At 38.8% G+C, this 24404-nt stretch overlaps 7 protein-coding genes across 12 annotated transcripts; 5 read left to right on the top strand and 2 right to left on the bottom strand.

Annotated features, from left to right (window-relative positions):
• Positions 1–9: 9 nt before the first annotated feature.
• Positions 10–9240, bottom strand: vimar (visceral mesodermal armadillo-repeats). The gene is made up of 4 exons (XM_018009804.2): positions 9099–9240; positions 1253–2161; positions 805–1191; positions 10–742 (listed from the first exon to the last, which is right to left on the bottom strand). The coding sequence occupies exons 1-4, from the start codon at positions 9103–9105 to the stop codon at positions 135–137; spliced, it is 1911 nt and encodes a 636-aa protein (XP_017865293.1). The 5' UTR covers positions 9106–9240; the 3' UTR covers positions 10–134.
• LOC108615369 (dnaJ homolog subfamily B member 1) lies at positions 5304–9239 on the bottom strand. 2 transcript variants are annotated; one of them, XM_089471641.1, is made up of 4 exons: positions 9099–9239; positions 5979–6774; positions 5750–5916; positions 5304–5672 (listed from the first exon to the last, which is right to left on the bottom strand). In XM_089471641.1, the coding sequence occupies exons 1-4, from the start codon at positions 9103–9105 to the stop codon at positions 5512–5514; spliced, it is 1131 nt and encodes a 376-aa protein (XP_089327767.1). In that variant the 5' UTR covers positions 9106–9239; the 3' UTR covers positions 5304–5511. The 2 variants fall into 2 exon arrangements, with proteins under 2 accessions (XP_089327767.1, XP_017865307.1); XM_018009818.2 differs by lacking the exon at positions 9099–9239 and having other exon boundaries at positions 5979–7007.
• A 304-nt stretch (positions 9241–9544) lies between the features above and the next one.
• Positions 9545–11802, top strand: LOC108615365 (uncharacterized). Of its 2 annotated transcripts, XM_018009810.2 has the most exons (6): positions 9545–10035; positions 10092–10405; positions 10465–10588; positions 10747–10797; positions 10912–11417; positions 11482–11802. In XM_018009810.2, the coding sequence occupies exons 1-6, from the start codon at positions 9909–9911 to the stop codon at positions 11659–11661; spliced, it is 1302 nt and encodes a 433-aa protein (XP_017865299.1). In that variant the 5' UTR covers positions 9545–9908; the 3' UTR covers positions 11662–11802. The 2 variants fall into 2 exon arrangements, with proteins under 2 accessions (XP_017865299.1, XP_017865300.1); XM_018009811.2 differs by lacking the exon at positions 10747–10797 and having other exon boundaries at positions 9547–10035.
• Positions 11803–12928: 1126 nt separating this feature from the next.
• On the top strand, positions 12929–15172 carry LOC108615377 (mitochondrial inner membrane subdomain organizer). Of its 4 annotated transcripts, none has more exons than XM_089471644.1 (2): positions 12929–12951; positions 14050–15172. In XM_089471644.1, the coding sequence occupies exon 2, from the start codon at positions 14089–14091 to the stop codon at positions 14794–14796; it is 708 nt and encodes a 235-aa protein (XP_089327770.1). In that variant the 5' UTR covers positions 12929–12951; positions 14050–14088; the 3' UTR covers positions 14797–15172. The 4 variants fall into 4 exon arrangements, with proteins under 4 accessions (XP_089327770.1, XP_089327768.1, XP_089327769.1 ...); XM_089471642.1 differs by lacking the exon at positions 12929–12951 and adding an exon at positions 13418–13558; XM_089471643.1 differs by lacking the exon at positions 12929–12951 and adding an exon at positions 13570–13954 and having other exon boundaries at positions 14009–15172.
• On the top strand, positions 13418–19126 carry Tsp42Ea (Tetraspanin 42Ea). Its single transcript, XM_018009837.2, has 6 exons — positions 13418–13558; positions 15295–15409; positions 17898–18089; positions 18159–18320; positions 18412–18606; positions 18675–19126. Exons 2-6 carry the CDS (start codon positions 15350–15352, stop codon positions 18744–18746), a joined length of 681 nt encoding a protein of 226 aa, XP_017865326.1. The 5' UTR covers positions 13418–13558; positions 15295–15349; the 3' UTR covers positions 18747–19126.
• A 945-nt stretch (positions 19127–20071) lies between these two features.
• LOC108615387 (23 kDa integral membrane protein) lies at positions 20072–21565 on the top strand. The gene is made up of 4 exons (XM_018009842.2): positions 20072–20479; positions 20715–20906; positions 20967–21131; positions 21195–21565. The coding sequence occupies exons 1-4, from the start codon at positions 20420–20422 to the stop codon at positions 21447–21449; spliced, it is 672 nt and encodes a 223-aa protein (XP_017865331.1). The 5' UTR covers positions 20072–20419; the 3' UTR covers positions 21450–21565.
• Positions 21566–22166: 601 nt separating this feature from the next.
• Tsp42Ec (Tetraspanin 42Ec) lies at positions 22167–24255 on the top strand. Its single transcript, XM_018009832.2, has 3 exons — positions 22167–22368; positions 23483–23674; positions 23741–24255. Exons 1-3 carry the CDS (start codon positions 22309–22311, stop codon positions 24179–24181), a joined length of 693 nt encoding a protein of 230 aa, XP_017865321.1. The 5' UTR covers positions 22167–22308; the 3' UTR covers positions 24182–24255.
• Positions 24256–24404: the final 149 nt, after the last annotated feature.

The following is a 24404-nucleotide window of genomic DNA, read 5'->3' as shown; positions in this document are numbered from 1 at the left end:
TTTGTTTGCTTTTGTGTTTTTTGTTTGTTTTTTTTTTTTTTTTTTTTTTTTTGCTGTAATAGGCAACTAGCGGTGCTTGGACAGCGAGGGTTAATTACTCGTATAAATGCAAAAGTGTGCCTGCTCCTAAGTCCTTACAAGGTGCAGTATTCCGTTAGGATGGGTATGGATTTGAGTAACTCGTTAATGTTGTGCTGCTCAAGATGTGCGACCAGTTTCTCTGCTGTCTTTAGCAGATTAATACAGTTCTCAAGGTTCTCAACAATCTCCTTGGTCATGCTATCCGACGACTTGGCTATCAGCTCGGCTAGCTTGGCGCCCACATTGCATTTGATCAGCTCGTCTTGCAAACGTTGAGCCTGCTCCGCTTCTCTGCCTGGCTGCGACAAGTATACCACCGAGAGTATACAGAGTGCAATCAATGCTTCGTTCTGCATGACTAGATGCTGTGCTGTTAACATGTTGACCATGGCTTCCACGGTGCCCTCATTGCTAAGAAATTCATTCAGACTGCTACGATCGTAGTCCTGCGCTAAGGGTATCTTATCGGCAATCTGTTCGGCTGGCGCGTCACCTTTGCGTGGCAGCGCATAGGCAATTTTGCTGAGATACGCATGCTTAATCAGCCAGGCCATCAGACGCAACGATTCACCAGTAACGCCCGCATAATCGGACGATTTGCTCCAATGCACGAGCTGTTCAATCAGAGTCTTGTTTTTCAGCAGCTCCAATGCCAGTTTCTCTGCAAAATAATAAAATATGAGAGCTGTTGTGGCTTATTCAACATGTTATGTTTAGACTTACCCTGACCATCTACGGTCATGCGCAACGTGCCGAGCAGCTTGAATACCACCGGTGGCTGATGGATTTCCAGCATGGGCAATATGGTCTGCACCAGACCCGCCTGAATAACCGCATTCTTATTTGGCTTCGGTATGACCAGATTGCGTAGAGCACTTAGCAACGCATGCTGCAGGCGCACATCGTCCTTTACGCCATTATTCTTGGCCAGCACCTGGAGCAGTTTATTCATCGTTTGCTGTTCTACAAAGTAAATACAATGGCTATCAGTGCGCGCAAAGTTGCCCAGAGCCAGTACACCGGTGGTTAGCAAATCAATGTCCGTGGAGTCCAGCCAATCGACCATGTTCTTAAGCAGCGACGTCGTATACAAGTAATGCATTGATTCATCTGAAAAGATTCAGGATTTGCAATTAGATTAAGTATCAGCAATTAAACAAAAGGCACTTACCGCCCGTTAGAATGAGCACAATTAGTTCGCAAGCCAGTTTCATTAGCGCACGCGCCTCGCTGGTGCTGGCCAGCGTTTTATATTTCTCCAGCAAATTGTAGATTGTCTCGCAAAGGCCATCCTTGGCCAGCAGCAGCTTGACTTCATCGCTTTCCGCTTGGTAGTGCAACAGCTCCAGGCACATCTCGGCCAGATCGGGATTGGTGGAAGCAGCTAAGATGCGTGACAATTTTATGTTCAAGTGTGAATCAAAGTTAAGATCGGCCACATTTTCGGTAAGTATGCTCAGCAGGGGCAGCGTATTGAGCAGCAAGTCCTCGTGCTGTTCCACATTGCTGGCGCCTGTGTCGACAATGCGTTGCAGTTGCTGCATAATGCCTAGTTCCATGGCGCGCTTGGCCAAACCCTCGCCACCCAGCAGATAATTGGAGAGCAGGCCGCCCCTAACTTTGATGAACTGCGGCGCATTCACCGTATCCTCAATTTCCGCGATGTCCAATAGCCGCAACAGCACCGCATCGCCCTCCAGCTCCAATATCAGATCCCGTGCTTCATCATTCAAGTAGCAAATGTTGCCCAGTGCTCGGCATATTTGTATAGGCAGCTCCATGCTCCCATCGGCTGCTGGGACATGACGCAGGCATTCGAGGAAGGCGGAGATGATATCGCGTTTGGTAAACTTTTTGCGTTGCACCTCCGATTTAGTTATCTCGGCTATGCATTTCGCCGCCTCCTTACGCACATTCGTGTCCTCGCATTGTGTCAGACGAAGAAAGCACTCGGCCAGCTCATGTTTGTCAAACAATTTGGGATCCTTTGTGGAAGAGATTTCGCAGAGAAGTGTCGTCGTTGTGTTGTCCAGGCTAACGCTTGTCGTCTTCAGCTGCTCAATGAGCTCGTCCATTTCGGCTAAAGTAGAAGAAAAGAGAAAATAATTTTATTAAATTCAACTAAATATGCAGTAAATATTCAGAGTTCTCTTTTATCTATCTTCATTTATGTATGTGATTGTGTGGGGAGTAGGGTGTGTGCGTGGGCGAGACAATTAAGGCAAATTGTGGCATATCCTTTCCATCATTTGGCGTATCAAATTTATTGCTAACAATTTCAGTTATTCGCCATAGAACCCGCAGAGCCCGCAGAAAAGAAAAGTAACTAATGCAATACCATTTATTTGCGAATTGTCAGTCCGCCGGAAATGCTTTAAGCGTGTTTCCCATTAAATGCTCATTTTCTTTCCAGATAGAGAGAGCGCGAGAGAGGGAGAAAGATTGAGAGCTTGAGAATTGCTTTAGGCAACAGACAAACAGTCAATTTGCATAAATTCTCCAGCAGCACAGCTGGCAAACGAAAACAATGCCAACAAAAAAGGGAGAAACTGAACTGATAAATAGCATAGCGAATATAAAATGCTCTGCAAATAATCGCAAAGGAGGGTAACAGTCAGTCATACAATAATTTTATACATTTACATTTATTCAGGAGAATTGCAGAGGAGGACTATAATAATATACAATAATTTTAGGTATACAGTCACAGAGGTGCAAGAGATGTAAATATAAAACGAATGCTAATTTATTATTATTATTAATTCATAAGAATCACAGAAGAGAACAACTCCCAATTAATTTTATTTTGATTAAAAATAATGTAACGTATGCGTAATTTAACACATTTTTCGCCTTCAATCATACAAATCTTATCATTAAATATTAATTACTTTATTTATTTAAGTAAATGTGATGTTGAAATGTAGTCGGAAAATTAAGCTCTCATGCTTCGGTTGACTTGAAGTGCCTTTGGTACACATTTCTAATGTTTGCTCTGTAGCTTTCAGTGTCATTTCCCGGTTTTTCCAGCTCATAAACCTCAGCATCTACACATTGACTTGACAGAAAGTAAATCCCCTTCAAGGAATTAACAGCAGTGCCCCATTGAGGGAGCACTAAAGCACATGCTGCTCTCAACAAGTGATTATCCCTTGGTCCAAGCTAGAGCAGTGCACACAGAGGAAAAACAAAAAATAAAAGAAGAAAAACAAATAAACACATGGCTGAAAACCCCGCCTAATGCTATTCTGATAAGCTTTTTTCCATCCCAGCTAAGCGAAGCGAAGGGCAAGGGTCACGCTGCGAGCCGAACCGTAGTCAAGCTGAAAATGTTCTAACAACAACAACATCAACTACATAAAAATGGGCGACAACAACCTCTGCTTGCAGTGGCAGCACTCCGAAAGGGCATTCAGCGAGCTTTGTGGAGCATAAATAATGAATAAAAAAGTTGGATAAAACAGTCAATGTGGAGGCAGGACAGACGTGCCGGGCAAGCATGCCCAGCAGATATCCTGTAATCAGAATGCAGTCATTACCATATTTATTATAGAAATATATTTATATATAAAAGACATATATATTTATATACATAGATATAAAATATTTAATGCTCATATGACAGAGAGCCTATCCTAAAATCTAAAGATAGAATTAAGAGTTTGGTTAACGAGTATACATATATTCTATAAACAAAACTTTATTATGCTTTTATGTATATAATTTTAAGTATTTTATTTAATGCAGATAAATTATTTGGATTGTAGATCGTAATCTTATCTTTATATTCTACGTCTTCGCATACAAAGTGTCATTCTGAATATTAAGTTTCTCAGTTATCTGGAAAAACTTTTGGCTATTGTATTTTGACTGCGAATTGCATGCACTAATATTTCTATTCCATAAAATAAAATATCTATTTGGTATACTTGGTATACCTAGTTTGTAGTGCTTAAAGTTACCAAATTAATTGAGCATAGGGAATGCTCTTGACTATAAATGTTTGCGTTGTTGCCACCTTCTGTGGCAGTTACATGCAATACGCCCGGCTAGTGATCCATTTCGGCTGGCATACAGAACAGAGCACGCTTCAAGTGCTGCACAAGCATGTGGCATAGAAATTGTGGCGACTGTTGTTTTTGGGGGCGGGGTGGCTGGGGGCCGTTGTTTGCCACACACATAGAAAAATGTGTTAGCCTTTATATGCAGCCCAATAAACTGAATGCGGAGCATTGAGAGAAATTGTTGCATTGCAATTGCAACTGCAATTGCATTTGGACAGTTGCCACCGTTTCGAGTGACAGACGTGATGCAAGCAGGTGCAGCAGGCAGCACTTCCGCCTGGCTGGAAGCCCTGCCCCCGACTCTGACTTCGCTTGACTGCTTTTATGTGACTAAAAGATTGTGTTGTTGTTGCCGTTCGTCTGGCTCCTTTTGCGTGCCTTGATGTAGCTGTGACTGGTACCCGTTGGCATTCACTATTCACGACTATTCACTGTTCAGTTATTCAGAGCACGCCTCCAAGTTCGTTAGCTTCTCTGCCCTGGGCGGAACAATTGTGGGGCAATTGCTTTGGAGCTATCTCCCATTATCTGTTTTTTTTTTTTTCTGGGCCTGTTTACCTTGCATTTTCGTGCCAATCGAAACAAAAAACTGGGTTAGACGTAACACAGGACAATAAATTGGGCAACCATAGAAACCGCATCATTAAATTATAATCGATTACCATTTGTCACTTCTTTTTCTTTTCTATTAGCTAACTCATGAGTTCTCTCTGCTCAATATTTAATGCCATCAACACACAGCTGCGACCTTACAAAATAAACTTTTATATTAATTATTCAATAGGTAACACGTTTTTGGCGTAATGAGATGAGAGACAGGTGTGTACGCATAATAGAAAAATGAGAAATGCTTGTGTATGAAATACTTGGAAAACACACATAATGAATGCCGACGGGAATTAATGAGAATCGCAGAGGGCGGCAACAACTTAAAAACACAAACAAGCTGTAAAGTTTACTTAAACTTAGAACCATCTGATGCTCACCTAAAAATGTGTGATTTTAGCCGTTATGAAAAGGACAATATGAAAAACTTAAAGAAAAAGAATGGAGGAGGAGGAGAACAAAGGTCTCTTCCGCCATTAAAATGGTATATGGTGTATATGAAGTACAAACATATATAAATATACACAGAGTTGAAATAATACATCTATAACATTTTAAAAATACAAAATTTATTAAACTAATATCGTTATATATAAAATTATAGATATATATACACATATATATATGCATAACTATATATAAATCGATATGAATCATATAGAAAGTTTATAAACATTGACACAATAAAATTTGGTTGAAGTTGCCTGATTTGGTACCAAGACAGGTTTGTGTATTCGATTTTTGAATTTAATTTCTGGTTCTAGAGTTCATTTGAAAATCCTTCATTACTGTGATCCAACAGCTTATACTTCTCTTGATCCACCTGAAGGAGGGCGTGGCAGGCGGGTGTAGGCATTTTCAAAGCGTGCTCATGCAAATTACGATTGTTGATGTGCCGAGCGCGTTGCAGCAGCTTGTTACCTGTTTGAATAAAAGATATCCATATATATACATACATGCATCTATATGTATATATCTATGGATCAATGGCAACTCACGTAGCTTGCGTTCCTGTTTGCAGTTATGTTTGAGCTCACTTAGATAGATTTCATCGATCTCTTGCTCTAAGAGCTCCAGCTGCTTTGGCGTTTGGCTTCCCGCCAGTTCGGGAGTTACAAAGTAGGGGATACGGCTAAGCCGACTTATCATGCGAACAGTGTGACTGCTGCAAGGGATCAGAGCATATATTAGCTGTGATCCGTATGGATATATTCCCTGCCGACTTACCTGGTGGGTGAAAAGCTGTAGTTAGGTGCTGTTGCCAGGTAGTGTAGAGTGATTATAATAAAAACTAATGCGGCTACAAGTCCAATGACAAGCTGTTCGGTCTGATAGAGACTCTGGCGCTGGGGCACACGCTGATTGGCAGGCTGATAGCTGCGACGTGGCTGCACTTGCTCCGCTTCCTCCTCCTGTAGCTTAGCGAACCGTTGCCGGCATGTGTTCTGCCCGTCATCGGGCTTGTTGTCCGGATAAGTATTCTTACTGACAGGACAATCGCCGACAGCTGTTAGCAAATTGTACTCAATGCGCCGCTGATTATCGGTCAATATGTCCGCTGCCTCGTTGATGCGTCGAAAGGCAATCTCAGCGCCGGGAGCACGATTCTTGTCGGGATGCAGACGCAGCGCGAGACGCTTATAGGCACGCTTCACCTCCGAGTAGGTGGCATGGTGTGAAATGCGCAGCACTTCATAATGGTTTCGACAGCGAAGCACCTTCTGCACCACATCGAGCATGTGTACACTGAAGCTATGGGGCAGCGCAGTCGATTTTAAAGTGGGTCCAATTAGTTGCTCTGGATCCTCGCATTTAAGACGCAGACGTGCCACAATGTTTTTTAGCTCCAGCAGTGCTGTAGTCTCCTCATGGCTGTTATTGCAGTGCTCCATGCCCTCATTTATCACTTCCATGGCCATTGAGTAGTTTCCCAGTATTAGTTCAGCCACAGCTTCTGTTAGCCAGTGCAGATTAGGCTGTACATCCGAGTCCTGCGCTGCATAGTCTCTGCATTTTCCAGCAGCTTGTGTAATCAAAAATTTTTGTTTGATATACATAACTGCAGTTCAGCTAAGCTTAAAACAATTAATTTTGTATAGGCTGCAATGAATTTAAGCACAAGCTCAATTCACAATGATCTGTGTCTAACTAATCTATTTTCATTAAAATTTTGATTTCTCCTTTTTGTTTGACACATGACACGAGACAATCTTAAAATGTTTTGGTTTAGCACAAGACAAGTATATTTCTACATGCATCCACACATTTTATAAGGAATATTGTGGATGTTATAGTTCTCTAAGCATATCTTGATAAGCGCGACTTTAGCAAATTAAGAGTTTTTAACTATAACTATTGTACTTAAAAATTACACTATTTATGTCCAGTAAGCATTAGAAATGGTTAAAAAGAGTTTCTGGCTTCTATTTGAATATAATGCACGAGGAACCTATTTAGTAGTAGTACATACTATGTAATCACATTATCCAGACCAAAAAAATGATAAAAGCCACCCAAAGTAAGTAAAAAACTCAATACATATAACTTTTAAATATTTAATTAATAAATACAACAAAATATAATATGATAATAAAATAGGTCACACTTTTATAAAATCAATTATAGTCTAAAGCTGTTATAATGTAACCCTTAACCTTATTCACTGTAACCTTTCACATTTCAAATTTAAGCTCTTTGGCAAAATTTGGCCTAAATAAAACAAAAGCTGGCTGATTGAGAATTGGCCAACTAAATGACAGCTGACACCGTTTGCAATCCCAAAGTGCGCTTCAAACTTTTCACTTCGGCCTTCAGCTCGGTTTGTCCTTCGTCTGTAACTCAAAACTTGAGTTAATTGAAATTAATTTCTATGCTTGAATGGGGGCGGCAACTTAATTAAAATAGCAAGCATTGCAAGCGTTCCACGCCCACCCTCCTTCTACTCTGCCAGGCAGTCAAGGCCATTAAGCACAGACCAAAATCTTATTAGCAGTAAAGAAAGCAGAAGACGTAGAGGAAGAAAAATCACAAGTCGAAACAGTTACAAAAGCAGCCCCAAAACTAGAAAGAAAAAATCATCATAGCTAATCTGGCCCTAAGCTGCGTGAAACGAATGAAAAGCCCGAAAATAATAATAACAATAAAGAAGGAAAAAGGGAAAACGCAGATGCAAAATTTGAGCACAGGGTGCTTTTTTTTTGCAGCAAACGATATGCCTTATCAGTGTGCCCAGACGCAATGATGGGTCGCCGGTTGCTGCGAGACACAAAGGACCAATTAAAATCTAAAGTGAGTTTAAGGGGGGACCCAGCTGCGGTAACAGCAGCAGTTAGTCAAACGGGGGGTTGTACACAAATTTGCGCTGGCACGTACAAGTTGCGTATATGTATATGTATGTGTGTGTTTGTTGTTGTTATGCCCCAGGGGGGTTGCATGTTGTTGGTAATGCCGGTAAAGCTTGCACCTCATGTGCCCGTCACACAGGGGCATATTCATTTATTAATGGGTGTCCCTCGCTAGCATGGGTGAGTACTTGTTACTGCTGAAAGGTGGTTGCTATTTAAATGGAATGATGTTCTGATTGGATTGTGTAGACGAGTTGAAATCATAAAGACGATCGCCAACTCTAAACAACGTTGCTTTCGAAACCAATATAAATACCAATTCTAATTGAATTGGTATTGTTTGAGTACTCAACCTTAAATCTGATTTGATTTATGTGACACATGGCAGATGTAGAAGTGCAACCGATCATAACTTTACTTAGCCTCAATCAATTAAAATTGATTAAATAAATTCTGTTTATCTTTCATGCAAGATTATTATAGAAATTCTGAGGCGATCACTGAGTGTGACCAGGTCTAGCTTAGAGATTTAAGCGTGCACAGTAAACTGCAAAATAAAACAACAAATGCTAAAACCGTAAATATTGATTTTTCACACATGACTCCTCGGGGAAAAGGCGGCAGAACCTCTCTTTCCCCCTCCAAACACTTCCCTTCACACAGCCGAAGCAGCAGCCTTTCCAACCGGCAGACAGACAGACACTTGAGGCACCTGGTCTCTACACCTCGTATCTGTTCTGCATTCTGCGGCAGTTCGTAAAATTTATAAAGAGGCAGAACATAAAATGTAGACATTGCCACACACACAAGCGCACACCCATAATTATATACATACGTATATATATACACATATCCAGACTCACACAATGACACGCATGAGTTGCATTTGTTTATGCTAAGAAGTGCATTAAACGTGCAGCTGAAATGAGTTTAGTTGCTGGTGCTGGGGCCATAAAACTCAAGCATAATTTTATTTCTATTTCTAATTGTTATTATTACTCACTGGCCATGTTGCTCTTGTTGTTTGCGTTGTTGCCTAATGCCGTTGCTTCTTCTTAGTTTAGCCGCCTTTTTCTTTGACTATTTTTCCTTTTGTTGTATTAACGCTGTATTAACTCTCTTATTGGTAGACACAAAATGAAATTGGGCTCATCAAAGAACTGAACACATTTCACAGCATTTGTATTTTTGTGTATCTTCCCGCACAATGCACACCAGCAATAACTGCGCTTTGCACTTTATATCACTAATTTTTATATATTATAAGCACTTATTTGTTGTATCAAAGATATTTCGCGAAATGACAACAAGACGCAATGAAAACTCGACTGCAACTGAGCTTGAGTGCCAGCGTTGATGGTATCGATACTTTGCTATTCTATCGATAGTCGCCAGTATGACCAAGTATACCACCAGCTGTTGTCAACATTAGAGTAAAAGAGACAACTCTATTACGCCACTAGCAGAGCTGCCAGGTCGCGTGCTCTGTGCACAACAAATTGTTTATTGTTTAGGAAGTTGAGCAGAAATTGTGAATAACATCTCGTATAATTAGCGACATAATATTAATCGAGTTACAAATTAAATTTCTCAGACGATTTCGCCTAGATGTCTATCAAATGAACTTAAAAGAAGTAAACGCATAGACGTGACAACACCGCACTAGTTGGACATCAAATAAATCAGTTTCGGTTTAGCCAACTGCTAAGGCGTTTTAGCCAATATTTAGACTTGGTTTAACACAATTTACGCGTTGCGTGACTGTCACATAAAAGCTTATAAAATTGGCAAAATAAGTAAGCATAGCAACAAGATGCCGCCAGCGTCTGCGGTTAACAATAACAATGCGGCTGCACAAGCGGCAGCTGCAGAGCGAGCAGAAAAGCTGCGAGGGTCACTTAAAGGCTTCATACTAGCCGAGAGACAGCGCAGACAAGAGGGTAAGTCAAATTAACTTTTTCTAAAAGCACAATAAGTTTAATGTATTCGCATGCAGAGTACGAGAGACAGTGTGAGGAGCTGCGCCTGCGACGGGAGCAAGAGGCTCGTGAGCGCGAGAACAATTTATCTCTCGAAGATACACGTGGACAAATAAGTCGACTGGATGAGCAACTTGCCGATTTGCATCAGAAAAAGCATCAGCTGGTTGTACAGCTGAAGAAAGTTCTTAACGATGACGAAACGCGTAAAAAGCAGGCGAAAGAAAATGAATTATTTGCAATGCAGCAGGAAGCAGCCGCCACTGCAGCCAGAGCTCAGGTATTTCTGCCACCTGGTCGCTTACATCATCAGCTGCCGCTGCTGCAGAAGGTCAGTCACCTCTATATACATTACCAAGCATTATATAAACTATAAATGTTTTTCTTTAGCAACCGCCACCTCCTGGCAGCCAGTCAACAACTGTAAAACGCGGTCGCAGTCCCTCGCCACCCAGCCAACAGCATCAGGCGTACTACAAGAGCCCCGCTAACTACGCAACACAACAACCACAGAGTAAGGGAGACCCTTCTAAACAGAGGGCTTGTCACTACTTCACTCTACTAATCTACATATATAGTCATTGTCACGTCTTTGAGCAGCCCTTTCTAACTCACACAGACACACTTAATTTACGTTTTCATTTCGTTATTTGTTTACAATTCGTTTCGCAGAACACGATGACTTCTGTCGTGGCGCGGATTATGCTAAAATGTCATGGAACAGTAAGAACATTAATCGTTACTCTTTAAGTAGTTCATATAACACCGTCTAAGTTGAGCTTGCAGAATGTTTGACCACCCACTAAATTTGTAACTTTCCCTGTTTCTGTTTTGCAGAATCTACGGCACAGTATCCGAGTACAGGCACTCTATTCTATCAGACTTCGACGGCCCCAACGACTACACAGCATCAAGCAGACGCTCGTCTTCAGTCCATATACAACTATGGCTTGCCCCTTCGGCCTCCATATCATGTTGAGCTACAACCAGGGCCCAGCGCAACGGTCAGCAAAGCTCCTGGCTCACAGTCACCATCGCCAAAAGCACAGCCGATGCAGGTGCTTCACATAAATTTGGATCAACCTCCCATTTCGCAATCAGACCTGGTGCAGGTACAGGCGGGAGCTAGCAGTCTATCCGTGCAAACGTCCAATAAGCCACAGGTGACCATGGAGAAGCTACCGGATCGCTATCACATAGAAGTGAAGCATGATGGTTCGTCACAGAGTCATGTGCCTCCTCCACCGCATTTATTGTCCGAGGGTGGCGTCATCTATAAGCCACTGCTCGGCGAGCTGTCGCTGCATCCAAATGTATTGCAAATCAGCAGCAGTGCAGCACAGGTGAGATCTGGTGAATATACTATAATTACCTAGTCATGCCTAATTTTTTCTTTCATTTATGCAGAATGCCAAGGCCACGGGTAGCATAACGCAGGGGTATGCGCCTGGCCGAGGTGCCAGTCCCTACGATCAACAATTGGCCAGGCAACAGCTGTCTATGCTGCCCGGTCAGCCGGGATCGGGCGCAAGTGCCGGACAGTCACCGCACGGCCAACAGATACAGTTCACGCGACGCTTATATTGATTCCATATTTATGTAAATCTGCTAAGCTCACTCATAATTTTACGATTTTAACTGGAAATAATTTAAAATGTTTTCGACTAAGCTGCATTGCAGCCGCACAGAATAAAGCACACAACTATGGCGTCCCTATTTTCCAATTAATCTGGTTATAATTCGTTAATCGTTTTACTTTCATTCTCTGTCTACAGTAAAGCATGCTGGTGAAAGGCCAGCGCATACGTCAGCTGTGACATGTGGTTTTCATTTAAGTAACCAGTTATGTGAGCCGGTTTTGAGGTGTGAAAAATTAAAGAGCTGTTAAAAAATAACTAAATCAAGTAACCACTGTACTTTCCATATCGAATATATAAATATGGGATTTTGCTGGTACAGTGTATATACTCTATAACAGCTATACAAAGATCATGCTAATAAAAAATTTAATTATGACGTCAACTTACTGGAAATAATCATTAAGAACTTTAAGTTATAGCAAAATATTTGCTTTAAATACATAACGGTAGATGATATATACTGGCAGAGATTACTGTAGATAATCATGCATGTCCGTGTTTTGTTTACTCTCTCAACTTGTTTGTCCAGCTGTCGAATGCTAGCGGAAATAATTTAGTATTTATGCCTGAAAAGCTTCTTGGGAAGGGGCTAAGCAATTTGCCTATTAAGCGACAGATAAAATTACTTTCATTTGACGTAAGCGTCCTATCCCACTGGGAAAACTAGACAGAGACTAAGCGAGAAAAACTGAAGTCTTTACTATTTCGAAAACTTAAGAAACAAATTCTACTGCAAAATAAATTGAATGAATCATGTAAATAGATTTTGTTGTTTTATAATTTATATTTACGTATGTATGTATGTATATGTGCGGCCGCAGCATGGAAATACATTTACATATGGCCGAGGTTAATTGTACAGTGTGCACTCGTTAATTAGATTTGGTGACTGTGACGATGAAGCAGATGAAAATGAGGCAAAGTCGCAATAAGTATATGCTTGTCTGTATATATGTACATATATTTATATACATATATATACACACCTTTTTTTATTATGACAACTGGGTATTCCAAGCCACGTTTATTCCACTGGATTACGCAAGTTACAACAGCTTGTAAACCAGTTTGGCTATTGTTGTTATCGTTACTATTGTTGTTGTAGCAGGCATTGTTGTTGTTTTGGTGTCAGGGAAAAGTGAGGCTTAGAATTAAATATTGCGCTCGAGATTGTCATTAAAGGAGGAAGCTTAGCTGTAATTTCAGCTCCACATTGTAATTGAAGCTTGAAAACAAGGTATTTGATATAAAACGTATGTCAATGTAAAACCCCAAGACGAGAACACGTTTTGGCGCGCAACCACAAAACCAAAAAACTGAAAACGAAATACAAAAAATCACGTTCAAAGCCAAGCTGCATTTGCATAAATAAACAAACAAAGGGCCTTCTAAATAGTTTCTATTTATTAAAAAGAGACAGAGAAAAACTAGTTGATGCAATTATAAAGAATGGCGCCAGCTATGGCAACGCCATCCAAATGGGTCGGGGTTGGGGAAATCGTGAGCAAAACAAATACAAATAATACAGAATGTACAAACATACATACATATATACATATATACATATATACATATGTATGTATGAATGCATTGCGCGCCAATAAAAATGGTAAGGTAATCAATTGGAAGCCGAGTGCCAAAACGCCAACGTGCCCCCGCTCGACGCGTTGGTGTATGTATGCTCGGTGTCTGTGTGTGAGCGACCCCAACCGACTGGCGTGGAGCAACAGGCGGTTGTTGTGGTCGCCGATCTCAGTCTGAAACGACAACGGCAACAGTTCATACCGTAGCGCGCGCAAAACAAAACGCAAATCGAAAATAAAACGGAAAATTGTACGCTCAAGGTGTGTAAGTGTGCGTGTGTGTGTGTGTGAGAATTTCGAATACCGTTTGCTTTTGCATGTGTGTTTGTTTGATCGCAGAGTGTTGCAAGGCGTCAACTTTCAAGTGTTGGAAATCAGTTTAGGGATCGTTTAGTTCACACATGCTAGCTCGCTTGCTCTCAAGCGTTGTTGGCATACGTAAATGTCAAAAGTTTAGTTCGAGTTGCAAAGCAAAGCAAAGCAAAACATAAAATAAAGAAGACATACGAATGACAACAAAAAACTGAAAAATAAAATTAGCCACTGCTAAGACAGAGAAACATATGTATATGTACAAAAGCCACATACAGACAAACAGCAGTTTATATATAAGAAATCGAACCGATTTGGAAGGCGTTTGCGGTGCCAGTTTATTAAGTAAAATAAAAATGATGTCATAAAAAGCAATTGCATAAAAACAGTTCTCAATAGTTTATCCACACCCTTTCCCACCCTTTCGCACACTCTTTTAGGCACTAGTGTACTTAATAGGAAATAAAGACTATACCAGAATGGATAAGCTCTTGGAGAAATATCACAGCTTATGTAATTATATGGAGCGCGACACAGTGGGCACCGAATTGGCCATCTACGGCACCTCGTCGTTGATGTTGCTGGTGGCTTACATAAAGAGGAAGCCGGCTTATCTGGTGCGCCAATTCAAGCAGCCGTCCCATATACCGGAGCGGATTATCAACGAGAGGATTATGCATACCGGACAAATACGTGGCGTCCAGCAGCGTGATCAGGATACATTGCTGATGATCAAGCATCGTCCGCTGATACCCATCTTCACATCTCGCGAGAAACTGCTGCCTGTGAAGCTGCCTGGCGTGCGGGTCAACGCCAATGGCTACTCGTGGCTGCAGCAGTGCCTAATTGGACGTGAGGCCACCTTCATACCGCTCAACAAGAGCCAAGGACAGGATTATGTTGTCTGCCAACTGTGTTTGGTGCATCCGCCCAAGGGCAATAAGCTGATCGATGTATCCGAAACTTTGCTCAAGTTGCGCTTCGCCCGATTCGCTCAGGACGTTGCAGCGGCTGTGAAACGAAACAGTAAATACTACAAGCACCTGCGACAGGTGGAGAGCAGCACTGCCAGCAAGGAGGCGTGGCTAACATGGGCTGCGCGTTACCCATTCATCTGGGAGCGTTTCAATCAGTTAAAGGCGTCGCTGCTGCCTAAGCAAAAACTGTTGCCCGAGCTGGTACGCTGAGCAATCCACTGCCACGCCTTGACCTCACAATTAATTTTTAAACGAAACGTTGAACGTTTGAAAATGTTTGTTAATTTAATTTCTAAGCACCCCAACAAATTCAACGAAAATCCCAATATAGAAGACGACAAAAATCAAACATGTTTTGCTGTTAAACTTTGCAGCTTGACTAAAAATGATAAGGAACGAAAGCGAAAAGAATTTGATTTTGTTATAAACAAACACTATTGTTGTTGACGCTTGCAAATGTATGTAGAGATGTATCTGTGTATGTATATATATATGTATGTATGCATGTGTATTCATATAGATCGTGTGTATATACGTGCATTTGACTTCTTCAATAAAAATGATACAATAATATATTTATAACGTATGCTTGATATTTTTTATTTTTGTATACATATCGTATGTGTGTGCGAGCGTAAAATATATATGTATATTTATATGTTTAAAGCCGAAAAATGAATATCCAAATATTAAACAAATCAAAAACAGTTGCAGTTCTTCAATCGTCCCAACGAATCGAATTGAATCTCAAAACTCAAGCAAAATGAGCTGTGGAATCTCTATGGTTAAATATATATTATTTATATTCAATTTACTCTGCTCGGTGAGTGTACAAAAAAAACATATAAATATAAAAAAGTAGTTGCGTGTTTTTTTTTTTTTTTTTGTATTTTTATTTATTTTTTTTTTTAAGTTAGTTTAATCACATTTTCTATTGTTTGTAAAGTTTTATATATTTGAGGTTTACTTTTAATTACGTTTTCCAGTGACGTGCCAAAGCCTAATTCGTTCGCATGATATCATAAGTCGTAGCTCTGAAACAGGTTTTCTTATGCTTACATACAGTACAGTAAACACTGTGGCTGACTAACAAAAGTGACTAATATGTTGTTGTTTAAAGAATTTATTTTTTGCCTGTTAGGTAATAGAAGAAATATTTGATAAGGTTGAAAGAAAGCGAAACTCAGCTCAGTTGTGTATAGCCAGTGTTCACTGTGCATTGTTTTGCTTTTGGGAATATATTTTAGGCCTACAAACCGGTTAACGAAAAAGTCACAAGCTTTTGAGATCATCAGGAATGCAAAACTTGTTATTTAAAGAAAATTGGGCTAACTTGGAGAATTGTGTGGATGACGTACATATATATATATATAGAAGGTGGTTTAAAAACCGATGTAAAATAATTTATTGTATAATAAAATTTACAGTTTACCCTCGCATAGCAACTCAATTGCTATTTTTTTTCTGTATATATATATGTGTCTATATATATGTTTTTTATTTTTATTCTTTAGTTTCCCATATAAGTAACATTTGACCAGCAGCTGCAACGAGGTCAACTAGTCGAACAGCTGCAACAGGTTTCATTTGTTTTTGTAATTTCTCAAAGGCAACTTCTAACTTCCATTTGAAATAATGAAGAAAAAAAAACTATACTAAAGAGCAGTTATAAAGCGCTATAGACATACACATACATATGACTTATAAAATTTTATAGCTAAATGTAATGTAGAATAAAATTTGAAATAAATTTGTAGTTTAGTCACGCAAACAAACAGCCAAAAATTGTGCAATATGAAATGGGAAATTGCGCAAGTGCGAGGGTGCCCACGCCTAAAATAGTCGGTCTTAATTATAAATATATATGAACTTGACAGTACAGCCAGTTAGTCAGTCAGTCGGCCAGTCAGCCCCTCAGTTCGTCTGGCTGTGAGAGCAGACATTGCATTTACTCACGCACCCTTTGGGGTATATTTTGTAATGGAAATTGGGCGTCGGCGTTGACAGCACACTTGAACTCATTTGGCTTGACTTACGGTTTATACTATATACTACATACTATACATATATATAGATGTGTATATACATGTATATATGTATATGTATCTATGTAGTTTAACGATTACTCTGTACACATAGCTATGCCATTCATAAAAGCGCTCATCGCTGTCTGATCTCAAATGGCTGACTCGTTGACTGCATAAATTATTCGTTGATGTCGTCTTTAAAATAGGTCAAATTGTGAGTTCAAATGCTCTCATTAATTGCCACGGAAGTGGGCTACAAAATATTTGGTTGTTTGACCAATCAAACCGAATTTTCATACACTACAAATTTAATTGCAATTGATTGTGATGAAACGAAAAGGTTTACCTGTCAAACCTTTTAGATGATTTCAACGTCCCTAAAATGTAAGCCCCATTTGCTCTAAATTAGTCACGCTTATAAATGAGAATTGCAATTGCAAAGCCAATGACGTTTGTCACAAATGAAATCAATGCAAACATTTGTCCTTAGCATATATATATTTGTTATGGATGTCCTCTAATCTAAATTGCCTAATTGGATTGACTATCGATTAGATAGTAACTATTGATAAGGCAAAAGTAGCAATTAACGCTATCATAAACGTAGCGCCTAAAAATAAAATGTATAAATCGAATTACTAGTATAAATTTATGCAAATATTCTTAGGAGAAATAAAAAGGTAGAAAATCGGAGTATTCTGATAATTGCAGCCTGATTATAGACTCAAAACATAGATCCTTTGTAGCATAGACAGTTACTATAAGTGTTGGCTCTTAGACCTTTTCAGCCTGTTAAAATACTAAGTGTCGCCCTCTGGCGATATCAGTTTCAAACATACAAATCCTTTTTAAGCATAGACAGCTACCATAAACTCGACCTCTAGCGAGCGAACTATATACGGAAGGCAGATCATAGCGCCATCTCTATGCAATATTGATCCTTTAATTAAGTACAACAACCTATAGTGAAGACATCTAACATAGTTAATAGAAAACCGATCCAATTAGATCTCATTAATATGTACAACAACCATTGCTGATGACATCTAGCGAACATAAATAGTACTTGATTGATTTTAGACCTCTTCACACATAAGCGTGGCGCCAGCTTACGTTTAGTAGGCACACTGCTTGCAAAAAAATTACCAATAGATCGCGCTAATGCACTGCTGACAAGCAGTTGTACTGCTTTATGCGTTAATTACATTAACACATTTGAAATACAAATACGTTTACCAAAATCTTGCAATATATAATAATAATTCTGTTTGCTCATTTTATTAGATATGCGGCATCTTGTTAATTGTATTTGGAGCGTTGCTCTTCAGCAACATTCATAACGTCGATGATTTTACCGATGCACTACGCACCCAACAGGTGCCCATAACAATGATTGTGCTGGGCACCGTTATATTGTTGATCTCTTGGTTTGGCTGCTGTGGCGCCATACGCGAATCCTACTGCATGTCCATGACGGTGAGTGCGAAAGAGATAGATGTAAGGAGAGTGAGAGAGAATGATATATGTATATTTGTTTCTATTCAGTACTCGATTCTGCTGTTTGTGCTGATGATTGGCCAGCTGGCTCTGGTTGTCTATATGTGGCTACAAAAGGACAAATATCTCGTGATCATGGGCGATGTGGTGGAGAAGGCCTGGGAACGACGCACACGACGTGCCGACTACATGGATGCCATACAGATTAGTGTAAGTGTTTTACCCGGATAACAGATTTAAGCCGATTAGAAGAGAACTCTCTATCACGATCTCCCTCCCTCTCTCTCTCTCTCTTATGTAGATGGAGTGCTGTGGCCGCAGCAGCTATGCGGATTATGCCTTCCAGGGCTATTTCCCGCCCTCGTGCTGCAAGGATACCAACAATTGCCGCCAGGAGACGGTCTATCGTCGCGGCTGCAAGCAGGCATTTGTCGAGTTCTGGGACAGAAACAGCGACATTATCAAATACACCGGCCTGGTCATCGCCGCCATTGAGGTGGGTCATGAAATTCCATATATGATTCAGTTAATTAAGTCTCCCGTTTCTACACATTTCAATTACAGTTCGTTGGCTTCATTTTTGCCTGCTGTTTGGCGAACAGCATTCGGAACTATCGGCGTCGAGCGGACTATTAATGGACTCCAGTATTTCTGAGTCCCCGACTTTGAGGCCTTACTAATTTTAATGCAAACCGAAAGTACGAATTATGTTGCCCAATTTTATACAAATCAATTTTATATATACACATATATATATATATATATATATATATATATCTACATATTACTGATAAATTGATGATTCAGTTGGCCATTCAACTTTTTTTTTAATTACTGCACACTTTTTGTTAAATGAAAAAAAAAAAAAAAAAAAAAAAAACAAACAACTTTGAAAATTGATTTACAATAATATATCCCCACCTTTTCGTTAATTGTGCTAATTTTGTCTGTACAAATTGAATGCATAAAATTACTTTTAATTTATACAAAATGCAATAAAAATATAAATTAATTGAGGCGGTTGTATTTTCACTGGAAGTTCCAACTTGACTATATTCCCAAATCGATCAACAGATAGGCTAATCTTAATTAAATTTCAGTAGAAAACTTTACCACTCGGACTATTGAACACTCTATGGGTGTTATCTTTCATATAAAGTCGTTGGGACATTTTCGTTTGTCATATGGCAAAAAGGCATGCGAATAGTCTGATAGCCCAATGATCCGACGATATGATATAGGAGCTGCTTAGAACTTACTTTCACAACAGGGAGACATGAAAATAATACAGAAATATATATATGAACGTATATGAACTGAACTTGTTGGTATTGTTGGTGTATATATTGGGCAGAAGTACGGGTGGACGTGAAAAAAACTGAAATATTTTGTCAATAAATAAATGTCTTTTATCTTTATTTAGTAAGGAAAAAACGTTTTTTGAGAACTACCGACAAGCTAATAATATTAATGATAATAGTTAGATATAGTATTCGTATATAGTAAACAATTCATAGCAAACTTCGCGTGTTTATTATATTATCTATATCAGTTATAATTTAATTAGCAACAAGAACTTTATTTATTCTCTTTATTTATTTATTTATAATAAGTGAAATGCTGCATGCTTAGTGACTTTAACTAGCTCACAATATAGCAATCAAATTTACTCAATAGGGTTTGTATTGAACCGTTTCCTGGCCAAATCGGGCAACATCTGATTAGGGTTTCATTTACGTTAGGTAATCAATAAAGCATGTCCAAAAGTTCTGGGGGACTCCCGACGGGAAAAGTTTCGTGATTTCGTGCAAGACAACCGCGGCCGATAAGCTGATTTTGACTCATAGAAAAATATATATTAGAACTAGTTGAAGATGAATCACGAGCAGCCTCATGATGTTTATCAATGGAGACCCCCAATAGCCCGGACTACAGAGTTATGCTGATAATGCAAAAGCATAAGTTGTGCGTCAGACCAGATGAACTTTTATCTCTCTGTCTCTTAGTTAATATCTGGGCATAAATAATAGAAGCGTGCAATAAACAATTGACAGTACAACCGGGACATGCCATTTGTTAGGTGCACTCCGATAAGGGTCCATTGATAAGCCCGCCCAGTATTCTCTCTTTATGTTATGTGATTTCCCAGATAATGGTTTAGATAAGCTAGCAATTCTAGACCCGTGGAGCACCACAATTCCATTATTAAGGCCCAAATCTTAGCAATAGAGCTCAATTACGAACCGAGCAGTCGCAACGAGCGAACCTTAATCGAAAACTAACGGAAACTAAAAAAAAAATCCATCAACATGAATTGTCTATCGCAGATGGTCAAGTATTTACTGTACTTGCTCAATGTCGTCTTTGTGGTGAGTGTATAGTAGAGAAAAGATTGCATCGAAGTGGAAAAAGAGGAAGCTAAGCCAAATCAACTGTTAAATCTTAAAGGATATGGATTCTACTCAGGTCCATGTATTGTCTTCTGCAAAGGCAGTTTAAAAGTTGGTGAATTTGACGAAAGAGAGAGAGAGAGAGAGAGAGAATTTTAAGATATTTGATATACAAGGTATTATAAATAATTCCTAATATATTATAAATTTCTAGGCTGCAGGTATTTTGCTCATCGTAGTTGGCTCGATCATGCTGGATGGCATGGGAACCTTTAATTCGTTCAGCGACACGTTCAATGCCCGAACCATACCCATTTGCGTCATAGTCGTTGGCTGCATCATATTCGTGGTTGCCTTCTTCGGCTGCTGTGGCACCATACGCGAGAATTCCTGCTGCACCACAATTGTAAGTGTGTCGCTCTGTTCTAGCCAAACTTATTTAACTTATCTAAATGCCTTTCTCTAGTACGCCGTTTGCATGTTCATTCTGTTTGCCTTGCAATTGGCTCTGTCCATCTGGCTCTTTGTGGAGAATAGCAGTTTTGCTGACAGAATCAGCGAGGTGGTGAACAAGGCCTGGCTGGAGAATGATGATGCCAATGGCTATCCCATGGACGCACTTCAGCTAACTGTAAGTATTTAAAAGGAGCCCAGTTTCATTTGATTTGCTAACAATTTTGTTGTTTCACTTTAGTTCAATTGCTGTGGCCGAAACAGTTATAGGGATTATGTCGGAAACGTGCCCGCCTCGTGCTGTGGCTACACGGATCGCGGGAAGAGCTGCTCTGCGGCCATTTACGAATCACGTCCTGGCTGCTATCAAAAGTTCAACGATTTCTGGACCACCAATGCTGACATCATCTGCTGGAGCAGCTTGTTCATCTCCCTCTTTGAGCTCGGCATTTTCATATTTGCCTGCTGCTTGGCCAGCGCCATGAGAAAGCGCTAAGCTCTAACCGCTGTTAGTCTATCTACTACGTATATTACATCATTACATCATCACACACCAACGAATGTTCATCAAAGCCATAAATAAACAAACTAGCTTAGTAGTATTTTTTTCAATGTGAACTTATTGTCAGTTGTCATTTGTATACCCTGTAATGGAAGCTCAGAGTATCGTGGTGTGGCTAAGCCTTTTGTAACAGGCAGGAGGATGAACTTCATTCCTGATCAGACCGACCAGAGTCGATCAAACGTTATCTGTCTATCTACTTTCCATTTAGTTTAATTTATTTGGGTATCTTTGGTGGGTTATTTCCTAGCCCATCAACATTTGGCTAAAGTTTCTGCAATTGCTTTATCTGATCTGGTGACATATCTTATCAGTTTTCTCTATATAAATAATTTGTAGTTGTATTTCGGGCCTAATTTTGAGCATAGTTCGCAGAACTTATTATCAATAAATATATACAAATATATATATTGCTACATAGTCTCTAGGTGGTTATTAGATCATACTAACTTGTTGCTGATTCATGGCTTATCAATGAATATATACCAAAATGTACTCAAAATATTTACTTTGAACATTACTTTTCCATTTTTGGCAGACCTAGAGCAACGCTGCGTTGACTGGTTATCTTTATCTATTCGTTGATAAGATACAAACAGGGGAAGCCTATCTAGATATGAGCAAAGCTCCGATTTTCATTTATAATAGCACGCACAGAGGTGGGCCAGTTCAATCGAACGAAAGTAATCGACGCGTCCACAAAGCGCGAAAAATATTTCAAAACAAATCATAATTTGTCAACATTCTAAAATTTAATTTAATTTGATTAAAAGTTGAACAAAACTGCTTCAAGATGGGCTGCATGTCGGGAATACTGAATATTTTACTCTACATAATAAATATTGTGTTTTTGGTGAGTTACTCTTCCTAGAAATATGAAAATATTGTGAAATGTGCATAAGTGAAAACAAATATGTATTAATATTTGAAGATTGTAATAATTAGCGGTTTTATTGTTTTTAAAACAATTAAAATTTGTAAATAACTAAGAAAACAGTTGATCATAAGAAAAAATACATATATATTTGAAATGTAAATAAGGTAATCTTATTCATAACATAATATTTTGAAAAGTTTTTGAATTTAAAAAATTGGAGGGATTTATAAGAAATTTTCAAAAAAATTCTTTTAAATTGGAATAATAAAAACTACTTCAATTCTCTAAAAAAAATGTCTAATTTTAAATTTTAAGACAAAACTTTCAAGTATCTTTAACTAAATTATAAGAAAATAAAAAGTAGAATTGTTGAGAAATAATGATATAGATAAAATTTTCCATAATAAATAGCTAGAATAAATTGATTGAATTATCTAAAGCCTATTTAAATCTATTCATAAAATTAATTTAGTTAGAATTATTATTAATGTGGAAACTTATAGGATTGAAATATTGGAAATTCAAGGCAAGAAATTAATATATTTTTAATCTTGAATAATTTGCATTGCTTATAAAAAACTTATAAAAATATTTGTCACCTAAGTAGCGTATTACGCAGTTAACAAGTCTAAAAATACTATATAGATAATTATATACATGAATATATAGTAACCAATGTTACTCATGCGCCAGAGCTCATGGAATTATTTTTGTATATGACTATTTATCTATCTATATATATAATATATATAATGCGACAGTCTTTATCATTTCCAGTGACTCAAGCACTTGAAATGTAATGAGATTCTCATTATGATAAATGTAGAGAGGTGGACATGTGCTTGTTAGTCGTTATCAATGATGGATTTTGTCAGATTTGTGACAATGATAACAATGCAAAAATTACTACTCATCCTGTAATAATATCTGACAAAGTCCATTCATTATATTATGTATAAAATACATCCGAAAACATGATGAATCTATATCCAGCAATTTTAACATCTTCAATTTATGAGAGTTGCATAGAAGAGCATTACCAATAATAAACCTCATTGTTATATAAAAATGTTTTCCTTTTTCTTATTAGGTGGTCGGCATATTGCTAATAGTGCTGGGCTCCATAATGCTATCGAACTTTAGCCAATTGACCTATGTCGAGCAGCTATCTAATACGAACACCATCCCAATCTGTGTGACTGTTTTGGGTGCGCTGATCTTTATCATCTCTTTCTTTGGCTGCTGTGGAGTCTGGCGTCAGAGCTCTTGTCTAACTGCAACGGTAAGCTCTCGTTATGATTAAAATGCATATAAATATTTATTTAAATTTTCTATTACTTCTGTTTAGTATGCTTCCATGATGTTCATCCTATTTGTGCTGCAATTGGTGCTGACCTGCTGGATAGCTGTGAATGGCCAAGATTTCCTTAACGATATGAGCAATTTGGTGAATACGCTTTGGAAAGAGAATACAGCTGTGAATAAATATCCAATGAGTGCATTGGAGCTCACATTCAGCTGCTGTGGCAACACTAGCTACAATAACTACCTCGACAGCAATCAACAGGTGCCCGGCAGCTGCTGCGGCTATCCGAATCGCCAGCAGACTTGCCCCGCTAGCATTTACGAGACCCGCAAGGGATGCAACCAGAAATTCACCGAATTCTGGAGCGATAATAACGATCTGGTGTTGTGGTCTGGCCTCGGCATTTGCATATACGAGCTGATTGTCTTCGTTCTTGCTGGCATGCTGGCCAAATGCATGCGCAATAAAAATGCCATGAGATAAGATGTATGCATTATAAAAAATCTGTTAAAGCTACTGTTAAGAATTACGAATGAATAAAAACAAAGAGACAGAAATATTGAGTTTTTCTCATTTATAATATTTATTTTTTTTATATATTAATAATATATTATTCCTTTTTTTTATTTATCAGAACAAGAAAGTTAATTTTGAAATAACGAAATATATATATATTTTTGTTAAATATGCATTTGTGTGTTTAACA

The sequence above is a fragment of the Drosophila arizonae genome, chromosome 5 (genome assembly GCF_054131065.1).
Source record: "Drosophila arizonae isolate 15081-1271.41 chromosome 5, UAZ_ARI_1.0, whole genome shotgun sequence".
NCBI lineage: Eukaryota > Metazoa > Arthropoda > Insecta > Diptera > Drosophilidae > Drosophila > Drosophila arizonae.
The sequence above is the reverse complement of the archived record's forward strand: the minus strand, read 5'-3'. Positions and strand labels throughout refer to the sequence as shown.

Bases quoted from the DNA above. Each gene is read 5' to 3' on its own strand.
- LOC108615369 (XM_018009818.2), bottom strand. From the start codon at position 6,808: ATGTATATCAAACAAAAATTTTTGATTACACAAGCTGCTGGAAAATGC. The intron at 5,917-5,978 runs GTAAGTCGGCAG...GATCCCTTGCAG, and splicing joins TACAGCTTTTCACCCACCAG to CAGTCACACTGTTCGCATGA. The intron at 5,673-5,749 runs GTGAGTTGCCAT...TTATTCAAACAG, and splicing joins CAAACAGGAACGCAAGCTAC to GTAACAAGCTGCTGCAACGC.
- vimar (XM_018009804.2), bottom strand. The intron at 1,192-1,252 runs GTAAGTGCCTTT...GAATCTTTTCAG, and splicing joins TGTGCTCATTCTAACGGGCG to ATGAATCAATGCATTACTTG. The intron at 743-804 runs GTAAGTCTAAAC...ATTATTTTGCAG, and splicing joins CATGACCGTAGATGGTCAGG to AGAAACTGGCATTGGAGCTG.
- LOC108615365 (XM_018009810.2), top strand. From the start codon at position 9,909: ATGCCGCCAGCGTCTGCGGTTAACAATAACAATGCGGCTGCACAAGCG. The intron at 10,589-10,746 runs GTAAGGGAGACC...TTCGTTTCGCAG, and splicing joins CGCAACACAACAACCACAGA to AACACGATGACTTCTGTCGT. The intron at 10,798-10,911 runs GTAAGAACATTA...TCTGTTTTGCAG, and splicing joins TGCTAAAATGTCATGGAACA to AATCTACGGCACAGTATCCG.
- LOC108615377 (XM_089471644.1), top strand. From the start codon at position 14,089: ATGGATAAGCTCTTGGAGAAATATCACAGCTTATGTAATTATATGGAG.
- Tsp42Ea (XM_018009837.2), top strand. From the start codon at position 15,350: ATGAGCTGTGGAATCTCTATGGTTAAATATATATTATTTATATTCAAT. The intron at 18,090-18,158 runs GTGAGTGCGAAA...GTTTCTATTCAG, and splicing joins CCTACTGCATGTCCATGACG to TACTCGATTCTGCTGTTTGT. The intron at 18,321-18,411 runs GTAAGTGTTTTA...TCTCTTATGTAG, and splicing joins TGGATGCCATACAGATTAGT to ATGGAGTGCTGTGGCCGCAG.
- LOC108615387 (XM_018009842.2), top strand. From the start codon at position 20,420: ATGAATTGTCTATCGCAGATGGTCAAGTATTTACTGTACTTGCTCAAT. The intron at 20,480-20,714 runs GTGAGTGTATAG...ATAAATTTCTAG, and splicing joins TGCTCAATGTCGTCTTTGTG to GCTGCAGGTATTTTGCTCAT. The intron at 20,907-20,966 runs GTAAGTGTGTCG...GCCTTTCTCTAG, and splicing joins ATTCCTGCTGCACCACAATT to TACGCCGTTTGCATGTTCAT.
- Tsp42Ec (XM_018009832.2), top strand. From the start codon at position 22,309: ATGGGCTGCATGTCGGGAATACTGAATATTTTACTCTACATAATAAAT. The intron at 22,369-23,482 runs GTGAGTTACTCT...TTTTCTTATTAG, and splicing joins TAATAAATATTGTGTTTTTG to GTGGTCGGCATATTGCTAAT. The intron at 23,675-23,740 runs GTAAGCTCTCGT...ACTTCTGTTTAG, and splicing joins GCTCTTGTCTAACTGCAACG to TATGCTTCCATGATGTTCAT.